This window comes from Astatotilapia calliptera, chromosome 4 (genome assembly GCF_964374335.1).
Source record: "Astatotilapia calliptera chromosome 4, fAstCal68.1, whole genome shotgun sequence".
Taxonomy (NCBI): domain Eukaryota; kingdom Metazoa; phylum Chordata; class Actinopteri; order Cichliformes; family Cichlidae; genus Astatotilapia; species Astatotilapia calliptera.
Window position 1 is genome coordinate 4,852,372 of NC_137425.1, and position 16,887 is coordinate 4,869,258.

The window sequence follows — 16,887 nt, forward strand, 5'->3', positions numbered from 1 at the left end:
AAGCCCTGCAGGAAATTATTTATTTTATAAGAGCATATAATAAGATATAACCCCTCCCCCAAATTAATAACAGCCAATTAAAATGGACATAAAATGACTCTATGTATTTGCCAAATATATTTTATCAGTTGACCACTGGACAGTTTAATCGATTCACCTCTGCTTTTATATTCTAATTAGCAAATGTACTGTCTATTTTAATTTATCTTGTTTTGTATGGAAAAAAAATCTGAAATTTAGAGTAGAAAAGTAGAATAACTGGAGCTGTCAAATAAGTGTAAAGGGATAAATAATACAGTGGAGGAAATAATTATTTGATCCAGAGCAAAAATGAACAGTCTCTAATTTTTCTGTTAGTTTCATTTTAATCTAGAAAACCCCCCCACACTACATAAAAGTTATACATTGATTTGCAACCCTTTTGGCGAGCACAGTGGTGAGACGTTTCTTGTACTCGGTTGCCAGGTTTGCACGTCTCAGGAAGCATTCAGGCACTTGTTTTCCTTTAGGTTTTTTGGCTGCTCGAAGCTTCAGCGTCTTGCACAGATTTTCTATAGGACTGAGGTCTGGAGACTGGCTCGGCCACTCCATGACCTCAATGCTTTTCTCCTTTAGTCACTCCATTGTTGTCTTATCGGTATGTTTTGGATTATTGCCATGCTGGAAGGCTTGTTCTCAATCCATCTTCAGTGTTCTGGCAGAGGAAAGGAGGTTCTCTTCCAAAACTTTATGGTACATGGTCCCCTTGATTGGTGCCTCAATGCAGTGAAGTCGTCCTGTACCCTTAGCACAAAAACATGTTGCCACATCCGTGCTTGACTGTGGGGATGATATTCTTCAGGTCCTCCAAACACAGTGGGTTGAGTTGGTGCCATATAGCTTGGTTTTGGTTTCAAACCGCAGAACTTTCTCTGAATCATTTAAATGTTCACTGCCAAACTTAAGACAGGCATGTACAAATGCCTGCTTGAGCAGGGGGACCTTTCTGGTGCTGCAAGATTTCAATCTATTACAGCGTAGTGTGTTACCAGTTTTGTCCTTGATGACTGCTCAGCCCCTATAGTTTTGAGCTGATCCCCCACCTTGCTCATGATGATCCTCACCCCATGAGGTAAGGTCGACTGAATGTCATTTTAAATGTCTTCAATAACTTCTGCATAACTGCACCAACAGCTGTCATCTTCTCACCAAACTTCACCCTGATGGTCTTATAGCTCATTCCAGCATTGTGCAGGTCTACAGTCTTGCTCCTGACATCCTTTGACAGCTCTTTGGTCTTTCTCATGGTGGTGGAGAAGTTTGAATGGAACAGAATGGAATGAACATCTGTCCACAGACACCAGAAATCACATTAGTAAGTAAGTAAGTAAAGTTTATTTATATAGCACCTTTCACAGACATATGTCACAAAGTGCTTTACAAGGTAAAAACATAATAGAGTCATAAAATACATCATAAAAACCCTGGTCTAATTAAAAGCTTTTTGAAATAAAAATGTCTTTAGCTGTTTTTTGAAGGTCTCCACTGAGTCCAAACCCCGTAGAAATGGGGGAAGCATAACACTTAAAAACAAACAAAACCTCATAAATAAACTCACCTCTTTACGTCCATGCTGAATACAGCTGCACATTATCATATTTAAAAGTTAAAAATATTTTTAATGTAAACACTTGTGTAAAACGCTTACTTCTACTATAGTTTCTAGATGTTTTTTCAACAAGTAGATTTGACTAGAATTGTTAAAATATTTTCCTGTAATAATAATTCCCTTAACAGTTTAACTAAAGGAATGTTTGTTAACCAATCTAAAATTTACTGTGATGCTCCTATATTAGCACAAACATCAGCTATAATTATTTTACCATTTTTCTTTGCTAACTGCTTAATAGCTACAGTCAAGTTTTGGTCAGCATCATTTCAGTTAGCTGCTGAAATAAAAACAAAAACAAAAAACAATAACTTGTGCTTACCCTGCAGCAGAAATGCATTTTAATGTTTATACTGCCTGAAAATGGTGGAGAGACGATAATAACCTCACCTGAAATCCCAAGTGAATTCAACAGGACATAGAGAGAAAAATGCAAATATAAATCTGATGAGTCACAGAAGTTGCTTCATGATAAACACAGACTGGATAATTTGGAAGGTTTGTTCAGACATCTATATTTGGCTGATGTGACAGCAGTGACTGACATGTGGCAGATGCATGGTCACCAGGAGGGGAGGGGCCCTGTGGGGTCATGACAGGTCAGCGGGTTAGAGGAATGCTGATAGGAATGCCCTGAGCGACAATCAGGAGTGCAACTCATCATGAGGACAACAACAAGAAGGATCAGCAGGTCCCCTGGGAGGCATGACAGTGGACAACAGGCCCAGTGTGTCTGCACACTCACAGTGATTCAGAGGAGAGGAGGGGGAAGCTGCGTTCACAAAAACTCATCTAAACAAGGAGATACAATGTGTGATACACAATAAACACAGATTATTACGCAGTGGGGGGAAAAGCTTGTGGAAAGACTTGGTTTTCAGCTTTAATTGATCATAAAATGTGCAAACACGATCTGCTAGAAAACACACACTCACTAGTTTTTCACCTATCTGGAGACAGATAAACAACTCAGGTTCTGGTGGAAAAACTGGTGAATATTTCTACCTTGCTTATAGCTGGAAATTAGACCTTTTTAAGTCACTCGTTGTCTTCACAGAACTGCTTCAGCTCAGCGTTATTCTCAGACTCTCTGAGGAGTCTGGATGCTTGTTTTATGCCTAAGCAGGATAGTGTGAAGACAGTCTGCAGGCAATCATGGATGGCCCGTCTACTTGCAGAGAGTGTTTGCTGTCAGAAGGGGGCAGTGTCAAAAGCATGATTCAACTAGTCTGTGGGTCACTCTTGGTTGTGCTGTTGCCGGTCGATCAGCCAACTACAGAGAAGAGTGAAGCTATAACCTACGAAGAACTGAAGTGAAAGGCCGGTCCTTATTCTATATCTCAGTAAATTTCATTTCTTTATTTATTATTAATTTATTCATCGCCTGATGTCAACCAAATAAAACATGGAGACACCTGTAAACTGAGACAGTGAAATCCTGATATTGCAGGAGGCTTTCTAGGCCACTGTCACCTTATGCTCAGTCCCTGACCCTATAGCCACAAGCTGTGGGTAGTAAGTAAAACAGTGAGATTATAGATACATGTGGCAGAAGTTAGCTTTTTCTGAAGGATGTCTGGGCTCTTCCTTAGAGATGAGGATGAAGCTTGGTCACTTGGAAGGGGCCTAGTAGTAGAGCTACTACTCATCCACATTGAAAGGAACCAGCTGAGTTCCTTTCAATGTGGTATTAGGCATGTCTAACTGGGAGGAGGCCCTGAGAAAAACCAAGGAAACACTGAGAGATTATGTCTCTCAGCTGGCTTGCCTTCCCATCTCCCAGAAACATGTGGGTAAGACAGGGTGATCTGGGCATTTCGGTTTAGATTACTGGGAAAATGGATGGATGGATTTAACCAGGTTTAATGAGAAGAGCTGGTTTAAAGATTAGCACGTTTTCCAACTCAAGCCCACAGAGGTCTGACTTAAATCATAAATGACAGACTTTTAATGTGTCTCAAACACAGGCATTCTTTGAGTTCCTCACTTTTACAAGGAATTTGGCGATGTTTGTGTTGATCTGTGTGTCCTGGATAGTTGGCTGTCTGGTTAGTCGCTGCAGCTGCTTGCAGAAAAAGACCAGTTCTCTGCACGAGCAGTCGGGCCTTCCTTCACAGCTGCAGGGTTTCGGTACAACGACCAAGGACTCCACCACAGCAAAGCAACTGCTTGTCTCTATTACTGAATTATTTCTTTTTAATGTGGTACTGCACTCCAAACTAGTAACTAGCATGTTCTTATAAACACAACACTTATATTCGTTTACACCACCACAAAACAAAGCAAAACCTCATCGTTTCTATATTTTAAAAAAGAGGAAACAAATGAAAAACACTGTCAGGTTGTCTTTTGTAGTTTTATCATCAGATGAAGCAGAGCTAGTTGCTCCTTGGTACTATAACATAAAAGAGAAAGAGATATAAGCAGGTGTATTTAGGTAGGTGTAAGTTTAGCATGTTTCTTAAACAGTCAAGGTCAAGAGTAGGGCTGCAATGATTCATCGCAGAACTCGAGTAACCTGATTACAACATCCTCTAGGCAAATTCTTTTCTTTGATGTTTGGTTTAATCCATTTAAGTCGAGCGAAGTTTGCGACTAAAAATAGACTTGCAATAAAAAGGTATTTAGGGGTGCACGTCAATTAAAAGTATTTGAACATGCTCATGCCGCTCCCACTTTTCTCCACAAAGAGCCTTGTAGAGGCTAAACCTACTCTGAAGCCACTGAGGTGTTCGATGGGCGGGGTCGACGCGATGCTACTGTTATGAGCAAAACCTGTGGTAATGAGAAAGTCCAATAACTCCTGCTCATCATCGGTTCCATTTGTTGTTCCACCGTTCATCTTAGTATGCAACGTGTTTGCAATTAAACACGTAACGGTAATTAAATATACCTTAATAACCTTAAATACAACTAACCACTCTTACTAGATTTTATCATGTCGTCTCAACAAGAACAAATTAAGTTGCTGAATTTCTTTTTTTTGAGTGCAGACACACGCTTACTCATTCACAAGTGCATTTAGACACATAGAAATACACAAATACACATACCCATGTTAATGGAATAATCAATGGATATAAAATAATCAACAGCTGCAGTCCAAGTCAAGCATTAAAGCTAGGAGCAATCTTGGGATTTTAGTTGCCTGAATCTGCCTGTTGCCCCCTGTAGAGTTGTCAGTCCAAGAGTACCAGTACCCCAGCGCAAGGAACCTTTCCGAACACTTACTCGTGTGATGCACATTTCTAAATTGTGTTTATTTTGTTCTCACAATGGCTGGATAGCTGGTGGAAATCTGGTGAAAGACTTCTAGCTGACTGGTTCTTGTTTAAACAGTTTTTGTGTGGTTGGGTTCCGTGCTTTGGCTTTGACCTGTTGAAGGAGAAAAATGGTTTAAACTCAAGCAGCACCCACAGGGCAGGGCATAGTGTTGTTAAATGAAGTGTAACCTGTAGAAATCTCCCACTTTAATAACACCACAATCGTATTTGCTTTGAAAAGTTACACTGAGAAATCCTCCAGCATCTTCAATTGTGTCACACAAAAGTTGTTCTAGAAACAAAAGCTCAAACCTGTGCCCAACATTATCTTTACTTTTATTGGTATCAGATGATGTAATCAGTCTATTGACCTCAGCCAAAATTAATATGGAGCCACGTGAAGTATTCCTCATAGGAAGCTCTTTTGTCAACTGTTAGATAATGCTGGGATAATGATGGTGATTAAAAAAACAAACCGGTCCATAAAGCATGGGTGCTGCTGGTATTAAAGCCAAATGAGAGCAAAGAAGCACAAAGATGTTCTGAAACGCATGCACATTTTCAAAAGTTTCCACTTTTTAATCAAAGCTGATATATGCAAAACAAATGCAAAATTGAAGGACCTTCACTGGTGGTGTCTAATTTACACACAAAATATGGAACTGGTACTCTTTAACAGGAAGTTGTAAAGCATTGCACAAAATAAAAAAGTAATGATAAAATACTAATGTAAATCACTTTATTCCGCTGGTGCAATAATAACCTAATCAATGCAGTACACAAGTTGTGCTTGTTGCATGTTTCAGTACTGCCCACAGTGGGTTTATGATGATACATCAGTTGGAAATCAGTTGTTGGAACATGGAAAACATATTTACTTATTTTTTACCTGATTTCCTTGATTTAATCAGGGGTTGACTTTAATGTGTCTCAAACACAGGCATTCTCATGACATATAAGTGACCCACGTGTTCAATCATGAAGCATTTGGAAACAATGTCCTGGCATGTTATTGCACACAGTTCATTTGAGTTCCTCACTTTTACAAGGAATTTGGCGATGTTTGTGTTGATCTGTGTGTCCTGGATAGTTGGCTGTCTGGTTAGTCGCTGCAGCTGCTTGCAGAAAAAGACCAGTTCTCTGCAGGAGCAGTCGGGCCTTCCTTCACAGCTGCAGGGTTTCGGTACAACGACCAAGGACTCCACCACAGCAAAGCAACTGCTCGTTTCTATTACTGAATTGTTTCTTTTTAATGTGCCACTGCACTCCAAACTAGTAACCAGCATGTTCTTATAAACACAACGCTTATATTCAGTTACACTGTCACGATGTGGCTGGCACCACGAAAGTGTTTCATTCTTCTGCAACGCTGCAATTTCTCTTGGTGTCAAAACTCTCTGAGAGCCACTTCCCAGAGTCACTAACTCTTCTCCAATGTAATTTAATGACTTTGTAAAACGATCACAACTTGCCATGGAACAGAAGAAGTCTTTGATTTCTGTGCTGGCGTCCTGAAGGGTAGCACTTCCTTGTCTTATTATTTTCTCATATGAAAAGAAATTCTTGAAAATCTGTAATGAAATTGACTGTGTACCAGAGTACATCTGCAACAGTCTGCTGTTCATGTCTTGAAAAACAAAGACTGAATTGGCCCACAAAAGCCCCCAGTTCCGGACACCTTCTGTAAGATGCGTCAACACATGGCAGTCGTACGAACAATGCTCGAGTCCATAGAGAGACGGTATCTGTGCTACAAACTGAACCAGACACAACTCTGCACAGTTGAGCTCATCCTGAGTGGCAAAGTGGGAGAGGAGGACGTGAAGGGCACAAGGAAGAAGCATCCAGTGCTTGTAGTACACTGCTGGCAAAACATTCCTCAGTATTACAGGAGAATAGAGGAGAGCAAATGCTCTCCACTCACAAGCTGTCCAATGCATCCTCTCACTGAGGCTCCTGGGACTTCGGCTGATTTCATTTGGTGGCTGGATCTCACACAAGGCTCTGTCCAGGTCGTTTAAATGCTCATCTGTCAAATGGAAGTCCTTGCTGGCATAAAGCGGGTCGAACCACAGATTGACGAACTGACGGACAACGCCCAGACAAAAACAGTGCATGTAATCTGGAACAAAGCCTTTGATGATGTCAAATGACGGCAAAAGAAACAGGAGACTTGGACCTTTAACCCCCATTTGACTCTGGTCATAACTATTTCCCATCACTAACTCAGCAAGTTGGACTGTTTCAGGCATGTGTCTCAGATCACAGCCGTCCATCTGTATCGGGTAAACTCTGGTAAAACCCCTGCCCTTTATAACCATCTCACCTTTGTGGTAGCAAAAACCACAACCAAATTCTTTGTTGAACGGCTCAAAGTTCTGCACCATTGCTCTTGCTATCGCATCACATGTGCATATTTTAACTGTTACCGTGGTGTGATGCTCCGAGCCGATCTCATCTTTCCAACAGAACCCTGCAGCAGACAGTTTCTGAAGCTCGTTAATGAACGGAGTCAAAAAACTCTGAACTTGTGGTTTTCCTTTGCCAAACCATAAAGTGTGCAACAGAACGTTTTTGCACCGTTCCACATACGGTAGTTCATTGATGGTACACAGGATGGGCCAGATGGAGTATTTTGAGGAGCTGAACACGGACGAGCCATCGCAGTTGAAGGTGAGTGTAATACTGCCGTCTTGTCTTTCACTCTTGTATTTGTTTCCAGTGTGGACATCAGAAAAGGAATCATCCCTCGTGAAATGCTTCCCAAGCTTTGAGTGGACGCGTGCAAGGAGGTTTCTTAGCTGAATTTCGAGCGGCATTACAAGGAAGTAGTAAGCCTTCAAGATCAGATATTTTCTGCTCAAGCTCTGCTGGCACACACTACACTCATTACCGGGATCCACACCAAGGTAGTTTGTACACCTGGGGCAATAAAAGTGAATCTCAGTCTTTCCATTGTAATCAGTCGAATGCTTTTTTAAAAAGCGAAGCGACTTTGGAACACATCCGGGTACCACCAAGTTTAGGAGGTGCAGGAGATCTCTGGATGCTGCTTTTGACAAGCCGTGCTTCACAATGAACGCCAGGAGGAGCAGGAGGAGGGCTCCCATTGTGACTGAGGAACCAGCATATATCTTCTTCTCTCCACAGAAAAACTGCTCCTAGTAACACAGGCCAGAAATATGCTTTAAAAGCTAAATGTAGTAGAAATGAACCAAAATGTCATCATTTCCATATGTAAAAAAATAACAAATGAAAAATACTAACTGTTGGATCTTCTTCTGTAGTTTCATCATCAGATGAAGCACAGCTCGTCGGTTCTTGGTGCTATAACATATAAGAGAACGAGATACAAAATGTGTATTGAGGCAGATGATGTTTCTTAAACAGAGTAGACGAGGTGAAGGCTGGCAGAAATCTAGAGGATATAGGTGCCAGGAACCTTCTTATAGCCCCTGCACAATTATGAGTGGGGAATTTTATTGTAGAGAGTATCTTACTATAATATAAAGCACCTGTAGGTGACTGTGGCTGTGATTTGGCACCATGTAAAAAAATTGAAATGAATTTAAATAAATTTAGCTTTTGTGAGCAACACATTTTGCAAGCTGTAATCCTGCCTCTTTCTACTAGGCATAGGACATTTAAACGTGACGATCTATGGATGTTATTTAAGTGGCAGACTTCAGTCTATGAAAAAAGAAGAAGAAAAAAACAGACTCAGTCTCCTCAGACTGCCATGTTAAAACTTCCTGTATGCATATACGCTACCATTTCATGGTCTGGATCTACCTCTTTGGTTTCTGCTTTCCCAGCTGACAGATGACTGGCCTACGAGTCAAAAAAAAGATGGATGATGACCATCTCAATGGCATAATTTTAATATCCTTAAAATACTTTTCACTCAAGGCAGCTTCACATACCGTAGGATCTTCATCTTCGTCAGAATCAGATGAGTAACAATCTGTGTCCCCATCATTGTAGACTGTGTTATCTCTCGCAATATGCTGTCATGGATTGTAGCACAAAAACAGAATGAGGAACCTTTTTCATTTTAGAAGTATAAAAACTTCTAAACATATCAATAAACTACATATGCCGGATCCATGATTTAATCCCAATAATAATCCCATGTAATGTTTGACACCCCTACTTTACCATTACATGCTCTGAATCTCCTCTTCTGTCATCTGTAGGCCCAGCAGACACATGAGTGGCCTGAGATAAAGAAAATTATGATTTCTAAGCATGATATGATCACATTCAACGTTTATATATAATCACCATAGGATGTTTTGTATCTTCAGTATTAGATACTATTGTCTCCAAGTACTCCAACTAACTAATGGCCTCAATAAGAAATTTCATTCACCACCTTTTGACAACAGCTGTACTACAGTTAGGTCCATAAATACTTGGATAGAGATAACTTTTTTTTTTCTAATTTTGGCTCTGTATATTACCACAATGAATTTTAAATGAAACAACTGAGTTGCAGTTGAAGTGCAGACTTTCAGCTTTAATTCAATGGGTTGAACAAAATGATTACAAAAAAAAATGTCAGGAACTAAAGCACTTTTTAACACATTTCCAGGGTTCGAAAGTAATTGTAATTAAATAACCTAAAATATAATGTTAATTTTTTTCCCTTTTTAATCCTCTGCCAGGCCTTTACTGCAGTGGCTTTCAGTTGCTGTTTGTTTTTGGCTTTTCTGTCTGAAGTTTAGTAAGGTTAGGTTAAGATCAGGTGACTGACTTGGCCATTCAAGGATATTCCACTTCTTTGCTTAAAAAAAAAACTCCCTTTGGCTGCATGTTTTAGGTCGTTTTCCATCTGTATTATGAAACAGCGCCCAATCAATTTGACTGCATCTAGCTGGATTTGAGCAGACAGTATGTCTCTGAACACCTCCAAATTAATTCGGTTGCTTCTGTCCTGTGTCACATCATCAATAAACACTAGTGTCCCTGTGCCACTGGCAGCCATGCATGCCCAAGCCATCACAATTACTCCGCCGTGCTTTACAGATGATGTGGTGTGCTTTGGATCATGAGCTGTTCCACACCTTCTCCATACTTTTTTCTTGCCATCATTCTGGTAGATGTTGATCTTGGTTTCATGTGCCCAAAAAATATTTTCCCAGAACTGTGCTGCCTTTTTTTGATGGTTTTTTTTTTGTTTTTTGTTTAGCAAATTCCAGTCTAGCCTTTCTATTCTTGAGGCTTATGAGTGGCGCCTTTATTTACTTTCATGCAGTCTTGTCTTTATGGTAGACGTTGATATGGATACGCCTACCTCCTGGAGAGTGTTGTTCACTTGGTTGGCTGTTGTGAAGGAGTTTCTCGTCACCACGGAAATGATTCTGTGATCATCCACCACTGTTGTCTTCTGTAGCCGTATAGGGTTTTTTTTTTTGCGTTGCTGAGTTCATCAGTGCTTTCTTTCTTTCTTAAGATTACGACACTGTAGATTTTGCCACTCTGACTGTTTTAGCCATTGCTCGAATGGGTTGTTTCTGTTTTTGCAGCTTACAGATGGCTTGTTTCAACTGCATGGAGAGCTCCTTTGACCGCATGTTGTCTGCTCACAGAAAAATCTTCCAAATGCAAACATCACACCACAAATAAACTCCAGGTCTTTCATCTGCTTAATTGACATTAATGACATAATGAAATTGCCCACACCTGCATATGAAATAGCCTTTGAGTCAATTGTCAAATTACTTTTGGTTCTTTTAAAAAGAGGTGGGACATATTAGGAGCTGAAACTCCTAAACCCTTCATCCAATTTAAATGTGATACCCTCAAATGAAACCTGAGAGTCTACACATTATTTCCATGTTCATTATATAACTATAGATGGAATATGTTTCAGTAAACGGGTAAAAAAACAAAAAAACAAACTTGTGTCAGTGTCCAAATATACATGGACCACTCTGTGTATTTCACATGTATCTAGAGTGGCCAGGGAGGATAAATAAGCTTCTTCAAAAACTTCCATGACTGCTCCTATAAAAAGATGAAAAATGCACTTGATTTAAATCTGGTTGCTTATTTTATTTTCTCCCTAGAAGTGTGACACTGGACAAAGAAGCTTGTTTGGTTTGTGCACAAAATTTAAATCAGTTATGTTTACTCCCTTTTTGCACATTTTTACTCTATTCTTGCGGCCAATGTTATAGCCTCTCTGGATTTTAAGTAATTTTGGATTCTTCTTTTTCTAAACCTTAAAAATTCTCAAAACGATAATTTACCGTTTGATGGTCTGAATCTGTTCTATCATCTGCTGGCCCAGCAGACCCATGATGAGCCTAGAAGACAGGACTTTGTTATAAACATCTTCATATGATCATTTTAATATTGTGAAAGAAAAAGCATTTCATTTACTGTAAGGCTCACATATACGGGTGCTACTTCAGTATCAGATGAGCGGAAATATATAATCTCGACATGAATGTGACGTTACACACTTTCTGATCATTAACTGTAAAATAACATTTAATTTTTTTTCTAAGGTTTAATAATTCTCATTATATAGTATCAGTATTAAGGTATTTTACCTTTTTATGGTTTGAATCTCCTCTTCTGTTACCTTTTGGCTCAGTAGAGCCATGGCCAGCCTGAGAGACACAAAAAGATAAATTAAGGAATCTACACATATTTGGTAATTTAAAGATGTGAAACATCAATTTGTAGCTGCCAGTGATTTTTAACAGGAGTATTATCATTGTTGTGGTTGACAAGCCTCATGCATCACTATTTGTGATCATGAATGTTTTCCTGTCCTCTATGTGGTCTGTCTTGTCCTCAGTGTTTTACTTTCAGTTATGCCTGTGCGTTTGTCTCTCTGCTTGTTCTATGTCCTAATTGTCTAGTTGGTGTTGTCATGTCTACGTTTCTCCATGTTTCCGGTTTTATTTAGAAAAATCTGGTGTTTCCATGTTTAATGTGTATAGTTGTACGTTCCCTGTGGTGTCATTATGTTTATTCCAGTCAGTTGTTTCCCCATGTGTTTCCACTTCCCCTGATCACCTCCTGTGTGTATTTAGTCTGTGTTTTCATTTAGTTTTGTCAGGTTGTCTGTTTTCCTTCTCCCCATCACTTCAGGTTTCCAATGTCTTTATGATTCTGTGATTCTGAGCGGTGTTTTGTTATTGGACTTCTGTGCAAATCACAGTTTGGCCATAACAAACACCTTGTTCAAACACAAGAGTGTCCATAAGTGCACGTGGCACCAGGACGCTCTAGGCCGCAGGTCGATGATCAATTTTGTAATCGTATCACCAGACCTGCGACCAAATGTTCTGGACACTCGGGTAAAGAGAGGGGCTGAGCTGTCAACTGATCACCACCTGGTGGTGAGTTGGATCAGGTGGCAGGGGAGGACGCTGGACAGACCCGGTGCACCTAAAAGCGTAGTGAGGGTGTGCTGGGGACGCTTAGCAGAGGCCCCAGTCCGTGAGATCTTCAACGCACACCTCCGGCAGAGCTTCAACAGCATTCCGAGGGAGACTGGGGACATTGAGTCTGAATGGACCATGTTCAGCATCTCCATTGCCGAAGCTGCTGCTTTGAGCTGCGGCCACAAGGTGGTTGGTGCCTGTCGTGGTGGTAACCCCCGAACCAAATGGTGGACACAAGAGGTGAAGGGAGCCACCAGCTGAAGAAGGAGTCCTATCGGGCTTGGTTAGCCTGTGGGACTTCGGAAGCAGCTGACAGGTACCGACAGGCCAAGCAAAATGTGGCTCGGGCAGTGGCTGAAGCAAAAACTCAGGTGTGGGAGGAGTTCGGCGAGGCCATGGAAAAAGACTTTTGGACTGCCTCGAAGAGATTCTGGCAAACCGTCAGGCGTCTCAGTAGGGGAAAGCGGTGCTCTACCTGCACTGTGTATAGTGCTGGCGGAGCGCTGCTGACTTCGACTGAGAAAATTGTCGGGCGATGGAAGGAATACTTCGAGGACCTCCTTAATCCCATTGACACGTCTTACGAGGAGGAAGCAGAGTCTGGGGATGAGGGGGATGACCCGCCAATTTCCGAGGGTGAGGTCACTGAGGCAGTTAAACAACTCCTTGGTGTTGTTTAACTGGTGTGGATGAGGTCCGCCCCGAGTTCCTGAAGGCTCTGGACATTGTAGGGCTGTCCTGGCTGACACGCCTCTACAATGTTGCGTGGAGATCAGGGGCAGTACCCCTGGACTGGCAGACCAGGGTGGTGGTCCCCATCTTTAAGAAGGGGGACCAGAGGGTGTGTTCCAACTACAGGGGGATCACACTCCTCAGCCTTCCTGGGAAAGTCTATGCCAGGGTGCTGGAAAGGAGAGTTCGTCCACTAGTTGAACCTCAGATACAGGAGGAACGATGCGGTTTTCGTCCTGGTCATGGAACACTGGACCAGCTCTTTATCCTCTCAAGGATACTTGAGGGTGCATGGGAGTTTGCCCAACCAGTCTACATGTGTTTTGTGAACTTGGAGAAGGCATTTGACCGTGTCCCTCGGGGTGTCCTGTGGGAGGTGCTGCGGGAGTATGGGGTGTCTGGCCCATTGCTACGGGCCATTTGATCCCTATACAACCGGTGCAAGAGCTTGGCTCGCATTGCCGGCAATAAGTCGGACTCGTTCCCGGTGGGTGATGCGTTCCACCAGGGCTGCCCTTTGTCACGATTCTGTTCATAATTTTTATGGACAGGATTTCTAGGCGCAGCCAAGTGGTGGAGGGCTTTCACTTTGGTGGCCTCAGAATCTCATCTCTGCTTTTCGCGGATGATGTGGTTCTGTTGGCTTCATCGGGTGAGGGCCTCCAGCTCGCACTGGAACAGTTCGCAGCCGAGTGTGAAGCAGCGGGAATGAGGATCAGCACCTCCAAATCTGAAGCCACAGTTCTCAGTCGGAAAAGGGTGGAGTGCCCATTCCGGGTCGGGGATGAGTTCCTGCCCCAAGTGGAGGAGTTCAAGTATCTTGGGGTCTTGTTCGCGAGTGATGGGAGAAGGGAGCCGGAGATCGACAGACGGATTGGTGCAGTGGCCGCAGTGATGCGGACGCTGCACCGGTCCGTTGTGGTGAAGAGAGAGCTGAGTGTAAAAGCGAAGCTCTCAATTTACCGGTCGATCTACGCCCCTACCCTAACCTATGGCCACGATCTGTGGATAGTGACCGAAAGAACGAGATTGTGGATACAAGCGGCAGAAATGAGCTTCCTCCAAAGGGTGGCTGGCCTCTCCCTTAGAGATAGGGTGAAAAGTTCAGCCATCCGGGAGGGGCTCAGAGTTGAGCCGCTGCTCTTCCACATCGAAAGGAGCCAGCTGAGGTGGTTCGGGCATCTGAGAAGGATGCCTCCTGGGCGCCTCCTGGGTGAGGTCTTCCGGGCATGCCCCACCGGGAGGAGGCCCCGGGGCAGACCCAGGACACGCTGGAGAGATTATATCTCTCGGCTGGCCTGGGAACGCCTTGGTGTTCCCCCAGATAAGCTAGAGGAGGTGGCTGGGGAGAGGGAGGTCTGGGCTTCTCTGCTTAGGCTGCTGCCCCCGCGACCCGGCCCCGGATAAAGCGGAAGAAGATGGATATATGGATGGAGTTGTTATAGCCAATGCTAGTTTTTTCAGTTTAGGTTTTAGTTTCGTAATAAAGGCTCGCCTTTTGTTTAACCAGTAAGTAGTTTTCTTTCGTGTTCTGCTTTTGGGTCCGTTCCTTTAACCCCCCGGAGTTCCCCACCGTGACAACTGCTGTTACCAAAAAATCTATGGCGGGATAATAATGGCCGACCAAAATATAAGTCAGTTAGAGTTAGATAAAGCACATTCCTTCAGTGTTAAAAGTGGGGCTGCACCTATTGATTCCTTAGTAACTGAGGATTTTATCAATTATTCCATCAATTAAATGACTTATCGGATAAGAAATACTTTTGTCTCGGCAATAGTGAATATTCAAACGAATAAAAAAATAAAACAAACTGCTCCTTAGTTTCCATTTTACAAGTTACAATGTTTTAACAGTTGAACTCACTTTAACTAACAGTTTATGAAGGAAACATTTTATGAAACGTTAACAAAATAATTAATCACAATACAATATAATAAAGCATCAATACAACCCAAACAAGGCCATCAAATAAAATAGTCTTTAGTTTCGGTCTTACTGGAAGACTTATATTAATAAAGAGCTCTGACAGTGTTGTCTCCTGGATGAGGCAGATTTGGTGTGTCTTAACGTGTTTGTGTGTGTGTTTGAGCATTTAACGCAGCATATCAGCATTTTCATTTATGTAATATAATTTATATTTATATTAACCTACATTAGGAATCACTCTGGCAGAAAGTGGGACTAATTTAACCATCATGTCACACTGAGTTAAGAGTGTACATATGCTTTTATTTTGACCTCTGTGGATTTGCTGTAGATTTTGTCACTGTTTAAAACAAACAGCGCTGGGTGGGAGGTTCTGAAAGGTTCTCTTTTCTTCACGTTGGAGCTCGTTTTCTAGTAAAGGTTTTTAACGGCGCTTATAGGAACAGCGCTCCACCTGAGCTAATGGCTCCATCTCTCTGCTCTCTGCCGGGTGTGCAGATCCCATAAAAAACTATGACAGCATCATCTTCACTGCTGCCGGTGTGTTACCAGTCTTTTTTCGTTGAAAACATGGGGACTGCCTGCATTAATGTTGTAAAGCTTTTTATTCACACGTATGCTCCCAGATGCATCTTCTCCTGCAGGTCTGATTTTAGTTGCAAACGTGGGAGAAACCCTCGCCTTTATAAGTTGAGATCTACGCAGTCGTGCATTAATTTAAATGAAGCAACGAAGCAAAAAAATAAAAAATGAATAAAATAATAAATAATTAAATAAATAAGATGCGTCGAAGATGTTTTATGTATTATTTTTGTGATCCAGTTATTTTAATCAACTCGATGACTCGCTGCAGCCCCGCAGAGGTGCCTTTATGCACGCATGGCTGCACGATTTACTTTTTGCAGACTGATTATTAAGGTTACCTCGTTGATGATCTTTGTCTTTGCAGACGTCTTTGTAGGGCGTCCACTTCTCGGCAGAGTAGCCACAGTATTGAATCGTCTCCATTTATGCACAATCTCCCTGACTGTGGAGAGATGAATACCTAAAGTGCGTGCTATTATTTTATACCCTTTTCCAGTTTTGTGCAAATCAACAATTTTGGCTCGTAAATCTTCTGAGAGCTCCTTTTTACGAGGCATGATTCACATGAACAGGAATATCCATCAATAAAAACATTTGAATATATTTGTTGAGGGATTCAGCCACCAGGAAGCGCTCCCTCTGCACCGGAAGTGTGGACTTTTTCCTCATTATTAAAAAAACAAAAAACAAAAAACAGGACAAAAAGAAACAACTTTCTTTGGGATTCTGACAACCTAATAATTTGTTAAAACAACACAGTATGAACTGCAAAGGTTATGATAACCAGAGATAAGAAACTTGCACTCTTTTAAATTCCAGCCTTCTTGACTGCTATAAATTAACCAGAGCAGGTCAGTGATTTAATGTAGTCTCTATTTGCGGTTCACTCTAAGGAATCAAAATATGTAAAAAAAAAAAAAAAAAGAAAAGAAAAAAAGAAAAAAAAAGAAAAAAGAAAAAAAAAAGAAAATCATGAAATTTCAAACTTTTTCCAACAAATGAATAGGAAATCTTGTCAAGATTTCTGCAGGGTTGGAAGGATGATGTCTGGTCTTCCAGCAGTCAGTTTCTGGAGAACTTTCGCCTCATAAGTCCTAAGAACATCCCAGAACATTTATTGGTTTGATGCACACTTCTAACTTGTGTTAATTTTGTTGCCACCATATTTTACTATGATGGTGTATGGTTGGGTTCCATATTGAAGGAGAAAAGTGACTTAAACTCAAGCAGCACCCACTGGGCAGAGCATTGTGTTGTTAAATGAAGTGTATCCTGTAAAAATCTCCCACTTTAATAACACCACCATCACCATATTTCCGTAACAATGCT

At 41.6% G+C, this 16,887-nt stretch overlaps 1 protein-coding gene and 1 long non-coding RNA gene across 3 annotated transcripts; both read right to left on the reverse strand.

The window, feature by feature from the left end:
• Window positions 1–345: 345 nt before the first annotated feature.
• Window positions 346–3,269, reverse strand: LOC145428468 (uncharacterized). The gene is made up of 2 exons (XR_013908758.1): window positions 2,039–3,269; window positions 346–1,326 (listed from the first exon to the last, which is right to left on the reverse strand). It is a non-coding gene; the product is annotated as an uncharacterized LOC145428468 (long non-coding RNA).
• A 2,196-nt stretch (window positions 3,270–5,465) lies between these two features.
• Window positions 5,466–16,494, reverse strand: LOC113020296 (uncharacterized). 2 transcript variants are annotated; one of them, XM_026164124.2, is made up of 8 exons: window positions 15,897–16,494; window positions 11,472–11,531; window positions 11,166–11,222; window positions 9,070–9,129; window positions 8,835–8,918; window positions 8,704–8,742; window positions 8,179–8,238; window positions 5,466–8,072 (listed from the first exon to the last, which is right to left on the reverse strand). In XM_026164124.2, exons 1-8 carry the CDS (start codon window positions 16,113–16,115, stop codon window positions 5,832–5,834), a joined length of 2,820 nt encoding a protein of 939 aa, XP_026019909.1. In that variant the 5' UTR covers window positions 16,116–16,494; the 3' UTR covers window positions 5,466–5,831. The 2 variants fall into 2 exon arrangements, with proteins under 2 accessions (XP_026019909.1, XP_026019908.1); XM_026164123.2 differs by having other exon boundaries at window positions 8,683–8,742.
• Window positions 16,495–16,887: the final 393 nt, after the last annotated feature.